The sequence below is a fragment of the Protopterus annectens genome, chromosome 14.part0, assembly GCF_019279795.1.
Source record: "Protopterus annectens isolate FY-2018-M chromosome 14.part0, PAN1.0, whole genome shotgun sequence".
In the NCBI taxonomy this organism is placed as follows: domain Eukaryota; kingdom Metazoa; phylum Chordata; order Ceratodontiformes; family Protopteridae; genus Protopterus; species Protopterus annectens.
The window spans coordinates 408,257,616-408,273,628 of record NC_056748.1 but is presented as its reverse complement, the minus strand read 5'-3'; the positions used below and the strand labels follow the sequence as shown (position 1 = coordinate 408,273,628).

The 16,013-nt window shown below is 34.6% G+C and overlaps 1 protein-coding gene across 1 annotated transcript in view; it reads left to right on the top strand.

The window, feature by feature from the left end:
• Positions 1-16,013, top strand: part of DOCK1 (dedicator of cytokinesis 1) — a gene marked incomplete in the record, with an annotated part of 4,741,214 nt that overhangs the window by 590,079 nt on the left and 4,135,122 nt on the right. The window contains 1 exon segment of the mRNA XM_044056178.1: positions 3,538-3,585. Within this exon segment, the coding sequence (XP_043912113.1) occupies positions 3,538-3,585 (48 nt within the window).

Here is a 16,013-nt window from a genome sequence, read left to right as displayed (position 1 = left end):
ATATATATATATATATAAACACACGAGACACACATTTTCTTTCCACTTGCATTGGAGCATTATTTCACGAAAAAATCACTACCATTACTTGTTGGGGCACACAATCATCAGCAATCAGTTTCAATTTGATTAAAAAATCCTAGTATCTCTGTTACTAAAATGTGACTATGGCTCTCTCGTTACTGCATAATAGATTCTAGCAATTGAATCTCTTCAATATAGTTTCTCTTCATGTTCGCTGCACTACCATCTAACAGATTACAGACCTAGACAAGGACCCGCAAGTTTCAGAATACTTGAAGGATATAAAGGGCAAGCGTATTTTTTACTGCTCATTCGTTGAAGGTCTTACATTACTTTGTTTGTTGTGGTGGAGCGTTACCAAAGACACGTTTGCTGTCTGGCATTTATTTCTTTCCACTTTACCAATTCAAGCCTGCACATTCATAATAGTACTAAAAGAAACGGACATTTTCACTTTTGTTTTCCGCCCAGCAATTTGTTATAGCAAGGTTCTTGGAACCAGTGGTTCAAGGTCAACTATTTTCTGAGTTTTAAGACAACCAAAATATTTTAATATAATTACATTTGGTTTCAGTCTTAAGTCAGTCTTGAGATGTTTTTTTACTTTATCTAGTTCAAGGTAGATTTGTAGTACTCTTTCAACATGGTCTGATATCCTCCTTAGTTCACAGATTTGTACATTTTTAAATCACGATCAACTGGCGCCTCTGTACATTAGAGTTTTGTCATGCTGCACCCTTTACTCAGACCTTGGAATTCTGTTTAACAAAGTGATCTCACCGATTGTTAACTTTTGCATGGTACATTTAAGTATTGTTTTAACAACCAGTGTTATACTTTTGGAGACATACATAGATTTAATGAGATGCAAAAAGTATTATTCTCATTTTTTGGAGGGTGATTGATATCTACACTCTCACTTTATAAAGCGCTACAGTCTAATTCCCCACATATGAGGTTTTGAGGAATCAATATGTACAACTACTGTTCGGATTAACTTTACACCCATCGAAAAGCGAACTATTGGCTAAGGTATTGAAGGAACAGTATGATTTTTTAACTGCTAATTTTAAGACTGAGTTCTGTATTTCTAAAATACAGTCATATGAAAATAGACAACTGATGCTGTATAGTAAACAAATTAGAACAATGAAGTAATAAAGAAGTTAAAGCGTGATCAGAAGATTTTCCAGCTAGCTTATCTTTTATATGGCAGCCAGAGCTAGTGCACAATCCTGATACTCATAACGCCCGCGCCCACTCATTCTTTTGTCTACTATGAATACCACAGCTTGGGAAGAACACAGTCAATACTTTAGCTTATGAATGTACCCTGCAATTGCCAGAACGGCTGTTCCTCAATAAGTGGGATGGACACCTTTAATGATAATGAGCCTCCTAATTGTTTCTAATATGCCTAGTTTGTTCTCACCTTGTAAACCAACTTGGTTTAAATGCATCAGAAAGTCTCCAGGTGCTAAACCTAAAACTCTTTAGTAAGAACAATGCCGCCACCCTTATCATATTCTTATGCGCTTTAAACTTCCCACTCCCGCTACAAGGAGACACAACACGCACACGTGTCTGCGGAGCAGGGGAAGGTGAAAAAGAAAACTTTCAGAAAGAAACACCGGAGCGGAGAAGAAGAGATAGAAGAACTGAATTTCTCTATTTTTTAACCTCCAATCTAATAGAATTTTTCAATAAGATGAACAATGTTTAATTAATAGAGGGTTATCTTTTATACCACTCTTGTCATAAGCGGATTCTATCTGACACTCTCTATAGGCCACGCTTGTTTGCAAGAAAGCTATCCCTTAAAATGTTTTTCAAAGATGATCGATCTGATAGCTGCACTTCATTTTATAATGCAACAACATGTAAAAGGAGAAGTTCGTTCATACCCATCAGCTACCCACCATAGGGTGCTTTTCACGTTGCTCTTAACATGCCGTGGAGCAAGAATTTATAGTCATTATGAATGGAATGTCATAAACATAGTAATGATAATCTTCCTATAAATTTAAACCGCACACTAAAAACAATTACTGGATGCTTTATGACTCAATGTGGGAGTGTTAGGAAATGTCATATTTAAACCAGCAGACAAAGGGAGGGGAGTTGTTGCCCCTTGATAAGAGCTTCTTTATGACCAATAGTGATGAATGCTACGCTTAAGGACGATAAAGCCTATAAAATCATTGATAAATCCAAGGTTAAATCTATAATTAATTATGTACGATACATCATATGATATTATAGCTTATGATAAGATCAATAGATAAGACACTATATGATTTTTTGAAGGTGAATCACCTCTCATACCGGTCATGAAAGGAAACGCACAAAAATTGCATGGCGAGAGTACCCTCCACCATTCATTACCCCGCATAGTATCGGGCCATTAGGTCACCGAGAATGCATCGCTATACATACAGTCCAAGCTGGGTCCTATGACCAAAGAAATTCTAACCATTCTTAAAAATTCTTTGCACGGCCTTATTAGGAAGACCTAAAGCAGAATCCAGTCTGGTAACTTGACAAACTTAATGCATAACACATTACCTTGTCACAATGGACATAAGAGTCTTTTCACCAGCATCCCTAACTGAATATGGGTTGGATGCTAGCAAGACTTCCATCTAATTGAACAAGAGAACTATAGGATAGCAATGAGATCATGTGAACATCTGCTGTCTTCTGGAATTTGGTTCTAAACAATAATGTTTTTTGTTCAATGACATGACATCGCAAACATGGGGAGTAGCCATGGGCACTCCTCTAATCTGCTTATCCTTCAATCTGGTTGTCCATAGATGGGAGAAGGAAAATGTATTTAGTGACCCTAGGTTTTGATAAAGTTGTCCATCTACAGGCGTTTTTGTAGATGGCCGATATTATGTTATGGAATGGTAGTGTGGAAGAACTGGAAGAATTTGTACAGGTTATTATGAATAGCACAACCATCCTTTCTCACATTCACCCATGAATATTCTTTGGTTAGGGCCAATTTCTTAGATATCTCTATAATAAAGAATGGCAGTATTGTCTTGCTACCACCTTATATCGCAAGCCCTGTTGGAGAAATAGCATTCTTCACTATGACAGTATGCATCCGCTGCATATTTTCCTAACATCATCAAAGGACAGGTCAGTGAATACTAAGAATATGCACAGATAGAAAGGATGCCCTGTGCTTGATTGAGCAACAGAAGGATTTTTTCATAGATAGGAGATATACTACGAATCTGATCAATGAAGTAATAGATTATGGCTTAAATAACAACACCTTTGGTAATTTCAGAGGAAAGTAAAAATATGATCATGAGAGAAATGGCAAATTAAATATGATATAAAATATACTAGTGATGTTGAACAACTCACCAAAATCATAAAAGGTAATTGAAAATTTTATTATCTGAGCCATACCTTCATGTATTGCTAGGCAATAAGCCTAGTTTTAGATTTAATAACTGTATGAATCTAAAGGGACTCTTAAAAGACAAATATGAGATGAAACAAATTGACATTCGAACCCAGATAAAATGGGCACGTGTGCCTGTGGTAGGTGTTCTATATGTGTATTTATAAATAAGGAACAGGCTCTTAAGGTCCCGGTATTAATATTAACTTCAGAGCAACTTTCTATGCAACTTGTAACACTCAAAATGTTATCTATTACATAAAATGTGACCAATGTGACAGCTACTATGTAGGCATGACTTCTAGAAGGCTCAGAGATCGAGGTCCACAATCATGTCTACAATATTAGAAAGGGCAACTTAACCAGTGCATTAGCCATACATTGCAATGAGAGCCCTGGACATAGGTTCAGCTTTCAGGTATTACAAGTTATTAATCAGAACAGAGAGAGGGAGATCACACTATACTTGAAATGTTTGAGCTCAAATGGATTTTAAGGTTAAAAGCGCATATACCCCCGGGGCTTAATACTACCATTAACATACGTCCTGTTTTATTAGGGTCGCTTTAAGATCTTACAATATTTTAATGACCCTATAATAGAAACAATGTTACTTTTTTATTTGTAATGTATTTTGGACTCATAGGAACATCTTAGCTTGTAATATAGCTGAACGTATAACTATATCTTGATTATGTAAATACCGTGATAAATGTCTTCTATCATTACATAATTAAGTATGCTTGCTAAGTTAGGTTTTATTAACCTTATATAAATGTCACTGGAGTTAAGTTAGTATCACAGTGCCAGGTCTAATATAATATTCTTATTTGCATACCTATATGTATATGGCTTAAGGGTTACTTTGCGCATACACAATGTTCTTCCTCACTTAAGTACTGAGTATTGATGTAATGATTTGCCTTAGGTTGCTGACTTTATTTCCTGTTTATGCTGAACCCAATGTTATGGCTGCTCAAAATTAGCAGCTCTATGCTTTGATAAAATATAGCATGCTGACACATTGTTCCATTGAATGTTATTGAATTTAGATAAAACATTTTTACTTACATAGATTTATTAGGGACTCTTAAAATACATTATTTGTACTGGCCATGAAAACATCCGTGGAAGATATTTGACTTATATCGCTGGATTCGTCAGTCCGTTGTGTGCTCTATGGGGAGTGGACTCCTCTGTTAAACCAAGCAAACATTGAAGTCATATCTAGTTATTAAATGTTCATATAAGATATATTTAATTTGGTGTTAGTAATGAAATTATGTGTATATCTAAATTAATGTCAAATGATAATATTTAATAATTATGTTTAATGTTGTACATTTCTCTATTAGCGCTATACTTATAATTAAGACAAATTACATTTCTCGCCTCCTTTATAAGCATGAGTCTTATTGAGACAGGCTGGAAGTATAGGTCTAAATGGATCATCATATATATATAGAATTCTGGAGATTCGCCCATGACTGTCTCTTTTGCCCTCAATATATATTTGAATTATTAATCTAGAGCGTGGAAGATCTGTCGACTCCACTCCTCGCTCGGAAATACAACAGATAGTTCTTATATTGTTACAAGAATGACTTTCTTTTCATTAGATGGTATATATTTTATCTTTTTTCCATTATGCACCATCCAATATTATAGCAGGACACTATTAATGTTCTACTGGTTATAGATTTTTTGTTAACATGTACAATATTTATATATTATGAGATTTGTGCCACGTGAAATAGGCGTGCTGTTTATTACGCTAAGGCACAATTATATTGACTTTAACATGGATACACATTGTTTCTATAGTCCCTAAATATATGTGATTATATTTTTAATTAATAATTTTATTATTTCGCTGTCATATAGAAATAGTACCCATAGGTACTAATGTTAGTAGGAAGTATTTATAGGTTACTGTTTTATTTTTATTATACAAATGTATTACATTTGTTGATGGTTTCCATGGTAAGCGTTATACCAAGAGGTGACTAAGACATAAACAGTGTAGTCTTCAAATGTAACACTCACATTGGTGTCTTAACGTTGTTTGTTCTTGATGGATCTCACTAAATATGTGAGGAACAACAGTAATGATAATCATCACCTGTTGTTTTGTTTTGATTTTTGCTTAGTTCGTCTCTTTCAGAACAGCGTGATTCAGAGGATGTAATTTCATCGATCTCTGACAACAGTTTAATTTAGGCTGCTTTATTTATTTAAAATAACAATGTGCATCAGTTAGTTTATGTAGCTTCATATAAATTATATTCTGACACGCCACAATATCTGACTAAGAATTACTACAGAAATGGATGTCATTGGCATTATAAATTATGAAGCCTTACTGTGCATTTAGAACTGTTTTCAAAGATGTGAAAAATGTTTTCTATACTGGTAACCTAATGCTTGATTTGCTCACTGAGATGACATAGAAAATGGGTGTTCCCACTATAGTAATTATGTCTTAATTAATTGAACAATTGATAAATTGTTTTTTAATTGATGTTGGTTTTAGTATATAAAGGGATTCATTTTTTGTGTAAGTTGTAACCTGATGAAGCGCATATTAATGCGTGAAAGCGCTTGTTTGTTTTAAAATAAAATCATATCTCTTTTTATCGTGGTGGTTCCTGGCAGTACTTCTTTCAGTTTACATATGAGGTTTTGTAAAGACCGACATAAAAGCAACCTAGGTCAGATACCATAAGTGAGTAAAGAGGTAAAGCAAGACCCACAAATTAGTATAGTATGTAAATGCAAAAGAAATGCACAGATCACTATCAAAAGTGAGGAACATGGCTGTGTGTTCAAAGGAGTAGCAGCAATTTTATAAGAAACAGCTCCTCAGCAATTCTCAATGTTCTAGATTAAAAGTAACATTTTACTTTAATTCATGGAAATACCAGGATTTTTTAACCAAGTGCAAACGAAGATAAATAAATTTTGTATCCACATGCAGAAATATCGATTTTCTTGTTAAAAAATGAAGCATTGGTTGGGGAAACCTGACTACAGCAAAACACAGCATTGGTGGGGAAACCTTTTCTCTGATTAAATGTAACAGAACATCGGGTAAGAAAGAAAGAAATATTTTGATTATCTTATGATTACTAAGTGAAGCTTCTTGCTACAACAATAATGTACAGTCTTTTTGTGCATTTTCTCTTACATAGTGTTGAAAAAAACTACTGGTTGTATAAAAAGTGCTGAAAAACACTGCAAAAGGAAAACGGCTTGTTTGATGCAAAGAATCTAGAGATTGAATTTGAAGTTACTTTTCTCACAGACCAAACCAAAAAAGTCGAAGATAATTTGGAAGATTTGAAAAATAGATAAAAACAATAAACAAATCTACAGTCTATTAGAAATTGTATAAAATAGAGGGCGCGGATTAGTTTCACCATTGCTTAGGTCCCAAAGTGCTTAACTTAACCCATGCACTCGCTTGCTATGGTGTTGTAAAAGAGCAGACATATGTCTCTGGGATCGCGAAATGTCCCTCATCATATCACAGCCCATGGTCTTCACTGTAAAGTTGTTTATCTTATGGACACAAACATTTGAACATGAAAAACTGCTTGGGATGATCATTCAGTGACTTTTACGGAAGCAAATACCTGGTGGGAAAATGTTATTTCACATCCATGATGCTGAACAGAAAGAAATGTTGACCTCTCATTACCAAAAAATTAAAAAAAAAAAAAAAAAAAACTGGAAAACTTGGGACACAAGAAAGTGGAAGCATTGGTTTTATTCCCTACCACAGTGAAATTTAAACTAAAATCTAGCAAAAACATTTCTGAGATTTTACACAAAGCCTCACAGTACATGGAAAAAACAGTTGTTTCAGAAATGGAAAGAAATTAATGGCAACAGTCCTTGAAAAGACAACTTCAGCTAGGCAGACTGCTTCACAATGAAAAAACTCAGGAAACATTGGCAGTCTTGTCAAGTAGCTCTATAAACTGTCAAAACGTATAATGTAATACTTAAATGTGTTGCCAAAGATATTTTTTCTTTAAAACTGCTCTGTTATTCCTGAGCCTTTTGTTTTCCTCAGGTAAGTCAAAACAACTTTGACATTGCCTTAACAAGCTATTTGCGTAAAATACTAGAATACATGTAAAATCACATACATAATGGCTTTTACACAGAAAGCTTCAGAAATAATGACCAATAATTTATATGAAGCATTTTAAATTATTTATCATTCAGATATAGTACAATAAAGCTTTTATTAAGCATATTACATTTTTTTCTGAAATTAAGCTGCAGTAGTACAGCGGTAGCATTGTTGACTCACAGCAAGAGGTTCTCCTGTTCGATTCTCGGCTGGAGTGCCTTCTGTGTGGAGTCTGCATGTCCTCCCCGCGGTCGAGTGGCCTCTGAAAGACATGCGTGAATGGGCGTGCCTTCACTGAAGGTTGGACGTCGGGCTGGCAACTCGGCACCATAAAAATCTACTGCCAATCATTAGCGGACCGGAGTTCCGCTGTGGCGACCCCTAACCGGGACAAGCTGAAAAACTAACAAACATTACATTTTTTTCTGAAAGGACAACAAAACTCAAATTATTTATCAGTACTCTTCAGTGTACTAAATCTATCTTACTAGGTCTTTTGACAAAAAATATCCCCCATTCTCTTCCTGTGTATTTTTTTTCAGTAGAATCAAAACTGGGGCACTACAAGTATTCTGTTACATGAAACTTAGTATTTATTTGCTGCATATAATTATTTATTTAGGTAGGGTTGTGAGGTAAATAGGTAGACTAGGCCACAAGGGTCAATTTACAGACTTGTCAAAATACAATACAAAAAAATGTAAATAGCCCAGGAAGCACACTATAAAAATTATACATATATATATATATACACACACACACACACACACACACACACACACACACACACACACACACACACACACACACACATTCTACAGTATGTTAAAATGCATATGTTAAACTGCTCAACATCATAATAAAGTAAAATAAAAACTGCTAATGTACGTATAATGCAAAAGTTGGAAACATTATCAGATTTCTATTTGTGTTTCAGTACAGGAATAATATTATTATTATTATACACTGCAGTGTCAAGTATAACACAGCACACGTACGAGTGCTGATACTTAGGCTCACTGTTATCATACTGTCTGGAAATCATCTTGAATTGTAAAGTAATTGCATTATTTTTCTCTATTACTGCCAAGATTGTTCACATATATTCTATGTCATCGCTGATACTCAGCACCAGGCATATGAATTAGTAATCACTCTTTATCTTCGTAATACATGCATTTTGTTTATATAATTGCATCCTACTAGTGATATCTGTGCATTAGAGACTAGCTATGAATATTCGACTGTTTGTTATACATAAAAGTTGTGCGCCACTTATTTTCTTACAAGCCAGAAGCAGTCCTCTGTGAGTCCGCGTTCTTACAATCTGTGTCTGTGACTCGGATAAAAGTTGGTGTGTTTTAAACTTTATTAACCTAAGTATTGCACTGCTGTCTCTAAAACTTTGATATTACGGTAGATAAGAATTAGAATATTTTCTGGCCTTACTGTCAGATGCTGTAGTATAAGAATGGTCAGATGAAACAGATTTATTTGTTGTTTAACTATTTTATTTTTCCTTTTTTGAATACTAGTATTGATATTGACAGTTGTTACTAAATATCTGATTGGGGCAGCAGAATTTTCAGGGGAGGGGGGGGAGGGAGAGGACGTTATTAAACGTGTCTCAAATAGATACCCCACCCACCCCCATAACCCAGAATATAGTTGTGAAGAATAACATAAAATGCACTTTAAATAATTTTTCCATATATAACTTCAGTGGCATATCCTTGGAAAGAGAACACTTTGATTTACTGTCAAAAGGATTGAAGTTTATTCCCTTTAAAAGAGGGGACATAGCTAACTCTCTTATGGACATTAAAATGTTTCTAAGGAAAGTAAATTTAGACATTTTATTACCTGGTTTGAATTCTAACACTAATAATATGTTGAAAAGGAGGACTACATACAATCCACCCCTGCACCCCCAATTAAAAAACCTTGAAAGGATTTTAGAAAAAGAAATCAGGAATGAACATTATAATTACAAGTCACATAAAGATAATTTAAGTTATGAAGAAAGGGCTTGTTTGGACAACTTAAGAAATAACAGCTCTATTCGGGTTATGAAACCTGACAAAGGGGGAGGCGTGGTTATTATGGATGCAATACAGTACGAAAGCAAAATGTATAATATTCTATGTGATGAAAGAAAATACACTTTAGTTTCCAAAAACGAAGTTAATATATCTTACAGTAAAATTGACTCAAATTTATTTGATATGATGGAAGAAAAACTGATAGATTTCAACCTCTATAAGTATTTGAAAGTAGAAAAACCTCATATCCCATCTGTATTCGGAATACCCAAGATTCATAAAAATGAAGTAGACCCACCATTTAGGTCTATAGTTTCTGCAGAGGGGTCCAAGACCCAACCCCTAGCTAAGTATTTAGATACTAAATTAAAAAACATATGGATGGGAAAAACTTTCATTTTAAAGGATTCTTGGGATTTATTAAAATGTATTACTCATACATATGATGAGAATATGATTTTTGTGACTATAGATATAGTAGATTTATTTTCTTCTATTCCTTGGGTTGAAGGAATAAGAATGTTCGAAGATGCTATATATCAAGAAAATTGTTTAACCTTGGAAGAGAAATTGATTTGCACATGGTTAATGGATTTAGTATTGAGAAATAACTTCCTATATTTCAAAGGAGAATGTTATCAGCAGAAACAAGGTGTAGCTATAGGGCAGCTTAAGCATCGCTTTGCCAACATTGTTCTTTCCCAATGGGAAGAAGAAAATATAAAGACAACAGAATTTAAACAATATTGGAAACTTTACCGTAGGTTTTTGGATGACATTATAATTTTTTGGAATGGGGGAAAAGAAAAATTGAATGAATTTCTCACATGGTTGAATACTACATGTCCATTTTTGAAATTTACCTACAATATATCAGAAAAAAAAGTAGAGTATTTGGACATTGAAATTTATAAACTGAATAATAAATGGGAAACAAAGATGCATAGGAAAAAAACATTTTGTAACTCCTTTCTACATTTTAATAGTGCGCACCCTTTGCATTGTAAGAGAAACATTGCAAAGGGGCAATTTATTAGAGGGAGTCGGATGACCAGCAGAAATGAAGATTTTGAAATGGAATGTAATTTCTTGGAATCTATGTTTATAGAGAGAGGTTATCCACCCAGGTTCATTGATGATATAAAAGAGGAACTATTAAATGGGAGAAAGGACAGGTTTAAACCAATAATTATAAGAAATAATGAGAACAAAACAAAAAGCCCACAGAAAAATAATTCTAACACTAATTTTGAAAAATCTTTAGTGTTAGAATATAATGGGATCAATAATATAACTAAGAAAAAGTTTTTGAAAGAATGGGAACAGTTTATAGCCTTTACTGACATAGAAAATATTCCCAAAGGACCTAGGAAAATCACATACAAAAATTCAAATAACCTGAGACTAATGTTAGAAAAAAAGCCAAAGAAAATCAGAAATAGGGTAGGAACTTATAAATGTGGCAAGTGTAGTCAATGTCAGTACATTATGAACAAGGAGAAATTTTATTTAGAGAGTAGGAAGAAATGGTTGGTTAATAAAGATTATTTTAATTGTGACTCAAAAGGGCTTATTTATTTTGCAGTTTGCACAGTTTGTAAATCCTTCTATATAGGGAAAACAGAGAGAAAATTAAAGAGAAGGATTTACGAACACTATTATAAAATATCTATTAAAAAAGAAACTAATGCACTTTATAAGCACTTAACAACCTGTGCACAAGCCACTTTTGTGTTCCTAGTACTAGAACAGATTAAATGTGATGGTAGGGGCGGACCATGGGAAGAGACAATAGAAGTAAGGGAGCTGTGGTGGCAATTGACACTCAGACGCAGGAATAAAACCAGGGTTGAACGAGTACATATCTATTTTACCTGTTTTAAAGTTAAGGGCTGCTAAATTGTGAATAACCACAATATTTGTTTTCACCGCCCTTAACAAATAGCAAACATCAAGTACACAAAAACACTTTTTAAAGTTAGAATATTTTTAAATCTTTTTTATAAAAGTTTTAACATTGAATGTTTTGATTTTTATATATACATATGCTTTATTTATTGTAATATGCATATTGTATTTAAAGAAATAAGATGACAGAATGAAATGAAAAGGAATGCAATTCATAATACGTACTATATATACTTATGCTTTTTTAAATTAATTTATAAATAATATTTATAGTAATTTTTGAACATTTATTAAATAATCAATAAAGGTTTTAAAAATTATGTTAACAATACTTCTTTTCGACCCAGAGGTATGTTTAAAGTATGGCAATGGAAAATTAGCAGCAAGATATAACGTTCACTTAACCTAAGTAGAAGGAAGCAATAATATGGTAATACTGAATGAATTATTCATGAAAACTAGGAATAAAGTTGTTTCATTGGTTGTTTTTAAATTAATTGAAACATGATGATTGGTGCATGATTGAACTGTTTGTATATATAAATGTGATTCATTAAAATGGAGTGCATCTGATGAAGTCTTTATACTGTTAAAGACGAAAAAGTACTTAATACTGATGAGACGTTAATGCGCTGTTTTACATGACCTGTTGGATTAAAAAGTGGAAAGTTTCCTGGTCTGTGTGTTTTTCCAGTTCGGCAGAGTGATTATAAATATCTGATAGCATATATCTCAGTCAGTTTTTTTGTTCTTTTTTTACCGATACTGGCTGTGTTAGAAGCTATAGATTATATTTGTATCATTACTACCATTGATCCCTTGAACTGCAGTTGTTCAGAAATTTGAAATACTATACATTTGACTGCTTAGCTTGCACTATCATTTTGTTACTTAGCATTTCGGCATTAATATCAGCTATAGTTGTATGACTTACGATTTGATTGCATATATGTGGCAGAAGCTCCATTTCCATCATTGTTTATCTAGATACATGCTTATTCATAGATTTGTTTGAAATTATCTGGTTGCATTCTCCTAGTTCTGCTACTCCTGTTACTTTGTCTTTTGTATCTTTCCGCCTGTATGCACTCACCTTATCACCTTATCACTATTACTTCTAGCCACCCCCACTCTCCTTTCTCATTTCTTGGTGCCTGCCATTCCTTTAATATATCCTTTTAATGTACTACCTATAACTCCCTTCACATCCTTTCCTAACACATACTTCTGCTTAAACTTCCTTGCCTACCCCGTTAGCAGCTACATTATATCTCAAGTATTCTCACTGGATAACCTCCCTTCTCCCTCCTTTTTTATTAGGTTGTACACGACCTATCACTGGCCTCTTCTCTAACCTGCAGACCTGTCTGACTTATTTGGAATAAAATTGGTACGCACAGCATGGAAATACCTCGGGCACTGGAAATTCAGACTTTATTCACCCAGAAAATCCTTTAATTTTTAATATATGTAAATCTTGCAGTTCTTTTTTAAAATGTATCCCATCCTATCTAATTGTATTGGCTCCTTGTATATCACCACTCCATGCTCTTTCCCTTTCTACTACACACTTCCTAAGCCTCTGAATCACACTGCCTAGGTAGCATCTATTTCTTTGCTAACCATTAGAATTCTTTGTGTCCTTCCAACAGGTTATACCCCTCCACCTACCTCCTTGTAGTTAAGTAGCTTGGACCTTTCTCTTCCTTTTCTTCCCCCATTTTCTTTACCTCTAGTATTACATTTTTTGCTCTGCTTACCTTTAATACTCCAGCCTAAAACAGACACTACTCCTTTGCCTGTATTATTGACAGAGTATTCCCTGCAGTTCTTTTCTTCTCAACCTTCCTTGTAACTTAACTCATTTTTTTTTAGCACACTACCTGATCAGGTTCAGCTCCATTCACCAGACTCACTCCACTCGCCTACCCCATCCCCATTCCCACCCACCCTTACTTCAATTATATTTATACTTTCCTTAACTCCTCCCCTTCAACTTTGCATCCAATCACACACTAGCACTTATCTTCTATCAAATTACACCATACCTGTCTATTAACTATCCACCCTATAAGCTTATCTTCTATAACCATATCCACAGTTCCTCACCCTATATCCCCCATACAACCTCTCTCAAACTACATACCCCATACTCTTCAACCACCCTATTTAATTCACTATTATGATCTACCCTAAACCAACCATATCCTCCTCACTGGCCTTACCCTATTCTTTCTGTTTTCATACACATACATCACTCAAACCCCAAAACATTTTCATAATAGAAAAATCTATCACAACCAATACCGTACTAGAAAAGCAAACAGTTTCTCTAACATATCATCCAGCCTCTATGAATCTAGCATACTATTGCTAAATACAGAATTCAACAAACCTCCCTTAAACCTAAGCCATTGCTCTTTTCAAAACCACTATTTTATACTCTACTCCAAGTCAACCCAGTGTGGAGACATCCATGCAAACCCAGGTCCCACTTCTATTCCCACCTCTTTTAAAATGTCTTCCCCTAAAAGTCTATTTCTAGTTACTCAATCTACACAAAATTTGCAAAAAAATACAGAGTTCTACGCATGGCTATCTCAATACTCCTTTCACATACTTGCAGTCACATATCAAAGATACAGAACTGCTCTCACCAGGTTATAACAAAATAAGAGCAGACTGAACTCATAAAAAAGGGTGAGGGGTAGCCTTAATCTAGCCCATCTCACTTACTATAGTACCATACCCCAAACCCACTTCCCCTCTTTAGGTACTGCTGAAATTCTTACAGCCTCCTTAAAAATCAATAACACAAAATGTTTATGCATAGCAGTCTTCTATATTGCATCTGGCAACAACATTCCAAAATTAGATGACATCCTGTCCTGGATCTCGCAAAATATATCCAATGAAACAATCATCATGGGAGACATTAAAGTTAACTGGCAAAACTTAAACTCAGAATAGCCAGCAAATAACATAAATCTTTACAGATTCACTCAACTGAACTTTTCACCAACAAGAATTTTGAAAAATAGCAACCAAGGATCTATTCTAGACTGGATTCTAGTTTAAGATCACCACAAATACTACAACTCTGGAACCCTAACAGATATTTTAAGTGACTACCTTCCTTAAGTACCCATAACAATCCAAAAACATCTATAAAACCTCCCACAGTTTATCTAACTTCAACCAACACCTCTTTATTTCAATACTCAAATCGTTAAACTGGCCCATACTAAAAACCCTATCCCTTAAGATACCCTCAACAACCTAGCCCCACATTGTACTAAAAGAATAAAAAACAATCATGCTCCCTGGCTAACAAAATCAACAAAAAAACTTTCTAGCAACAAGGGATAAAGCCTGGCAGGAATGGCAAAGGAACAAAAATGACACAAATCACTAAAAATATAGACAGCTGTGCAACCAAGCAAAGAAACTGATAAACAATGATAAGAAGCAGCATTTCTCTCATTTAACCTACAAAAACAACCCTCAACAATTTTGGCACACTATCTTTGTTCCTCACCCTAGGATCCAAAGAAAACCCATCTCCAACCACCAATAAAGCCCCATCCCAAATAACAGATGCATTTAATACCCATTTTATAGACAGCATACTCAAATTAGTCTGTCATCCCATGCACAATCTCAGCTCTACTCAAACAACTTCAAAATACTCATCTTCTTCCTTTCCCCCTTTAGACAAGTCTACAGCTGACCAGCATCTTCCTCTCCTCTCCCTACAACCAGTACCCACTCACCATTTACATAAATTACTTCTTAAACTAAAACCCTGTTCTTCTTCCACTGACAACCTCTCCTCCGAATACCTGAAACTTGCCACAGATGCTACTGCATACCTATCAGCATCCTTATCAACCGATCCATCACATAATTGTACATCCCCACATTTTGGAAATAATCCATAATAACCCCCTTACACAAAGGTGGAAAATGTAACAACTAATTACCGTCCCATCACTATCCTGTCTACCCTATCTAAACTGTTAGAAAAATGTATACACAAACTACTACTTGACTATTTTCTTTTAAACAATTTACTTAAACCCACCCAACATGGCTTCAGACCATCACACAGTACAACAACTGCTCTAATCTCCTTTACAGATACAGGCAACAAAGCTAGAGACTCCGGACTATTAATCTCAGTATTACTTCTTGATCTGTCTATAGTCTTTAATACAGTTTCACACCCAAAACTATTACAAAAACTCTCATTCCCCATCCACTCAACAATGGTTCCGCAGCTATTTAACTGACCGACAACAATGTAGAAGATGGCAAGGCTCTCTCTATCTACTGAACAACAGAGGAGTTCCTCCATGGTTCGATTCTTGAATCTCCTCTTCCAACATCTTAAATGTTGCACCATTTAGCAAGTTCAACCAAATTAAAATACTCTGATGATTTCACCATCCTCTACAAATAATATCGCCCACCT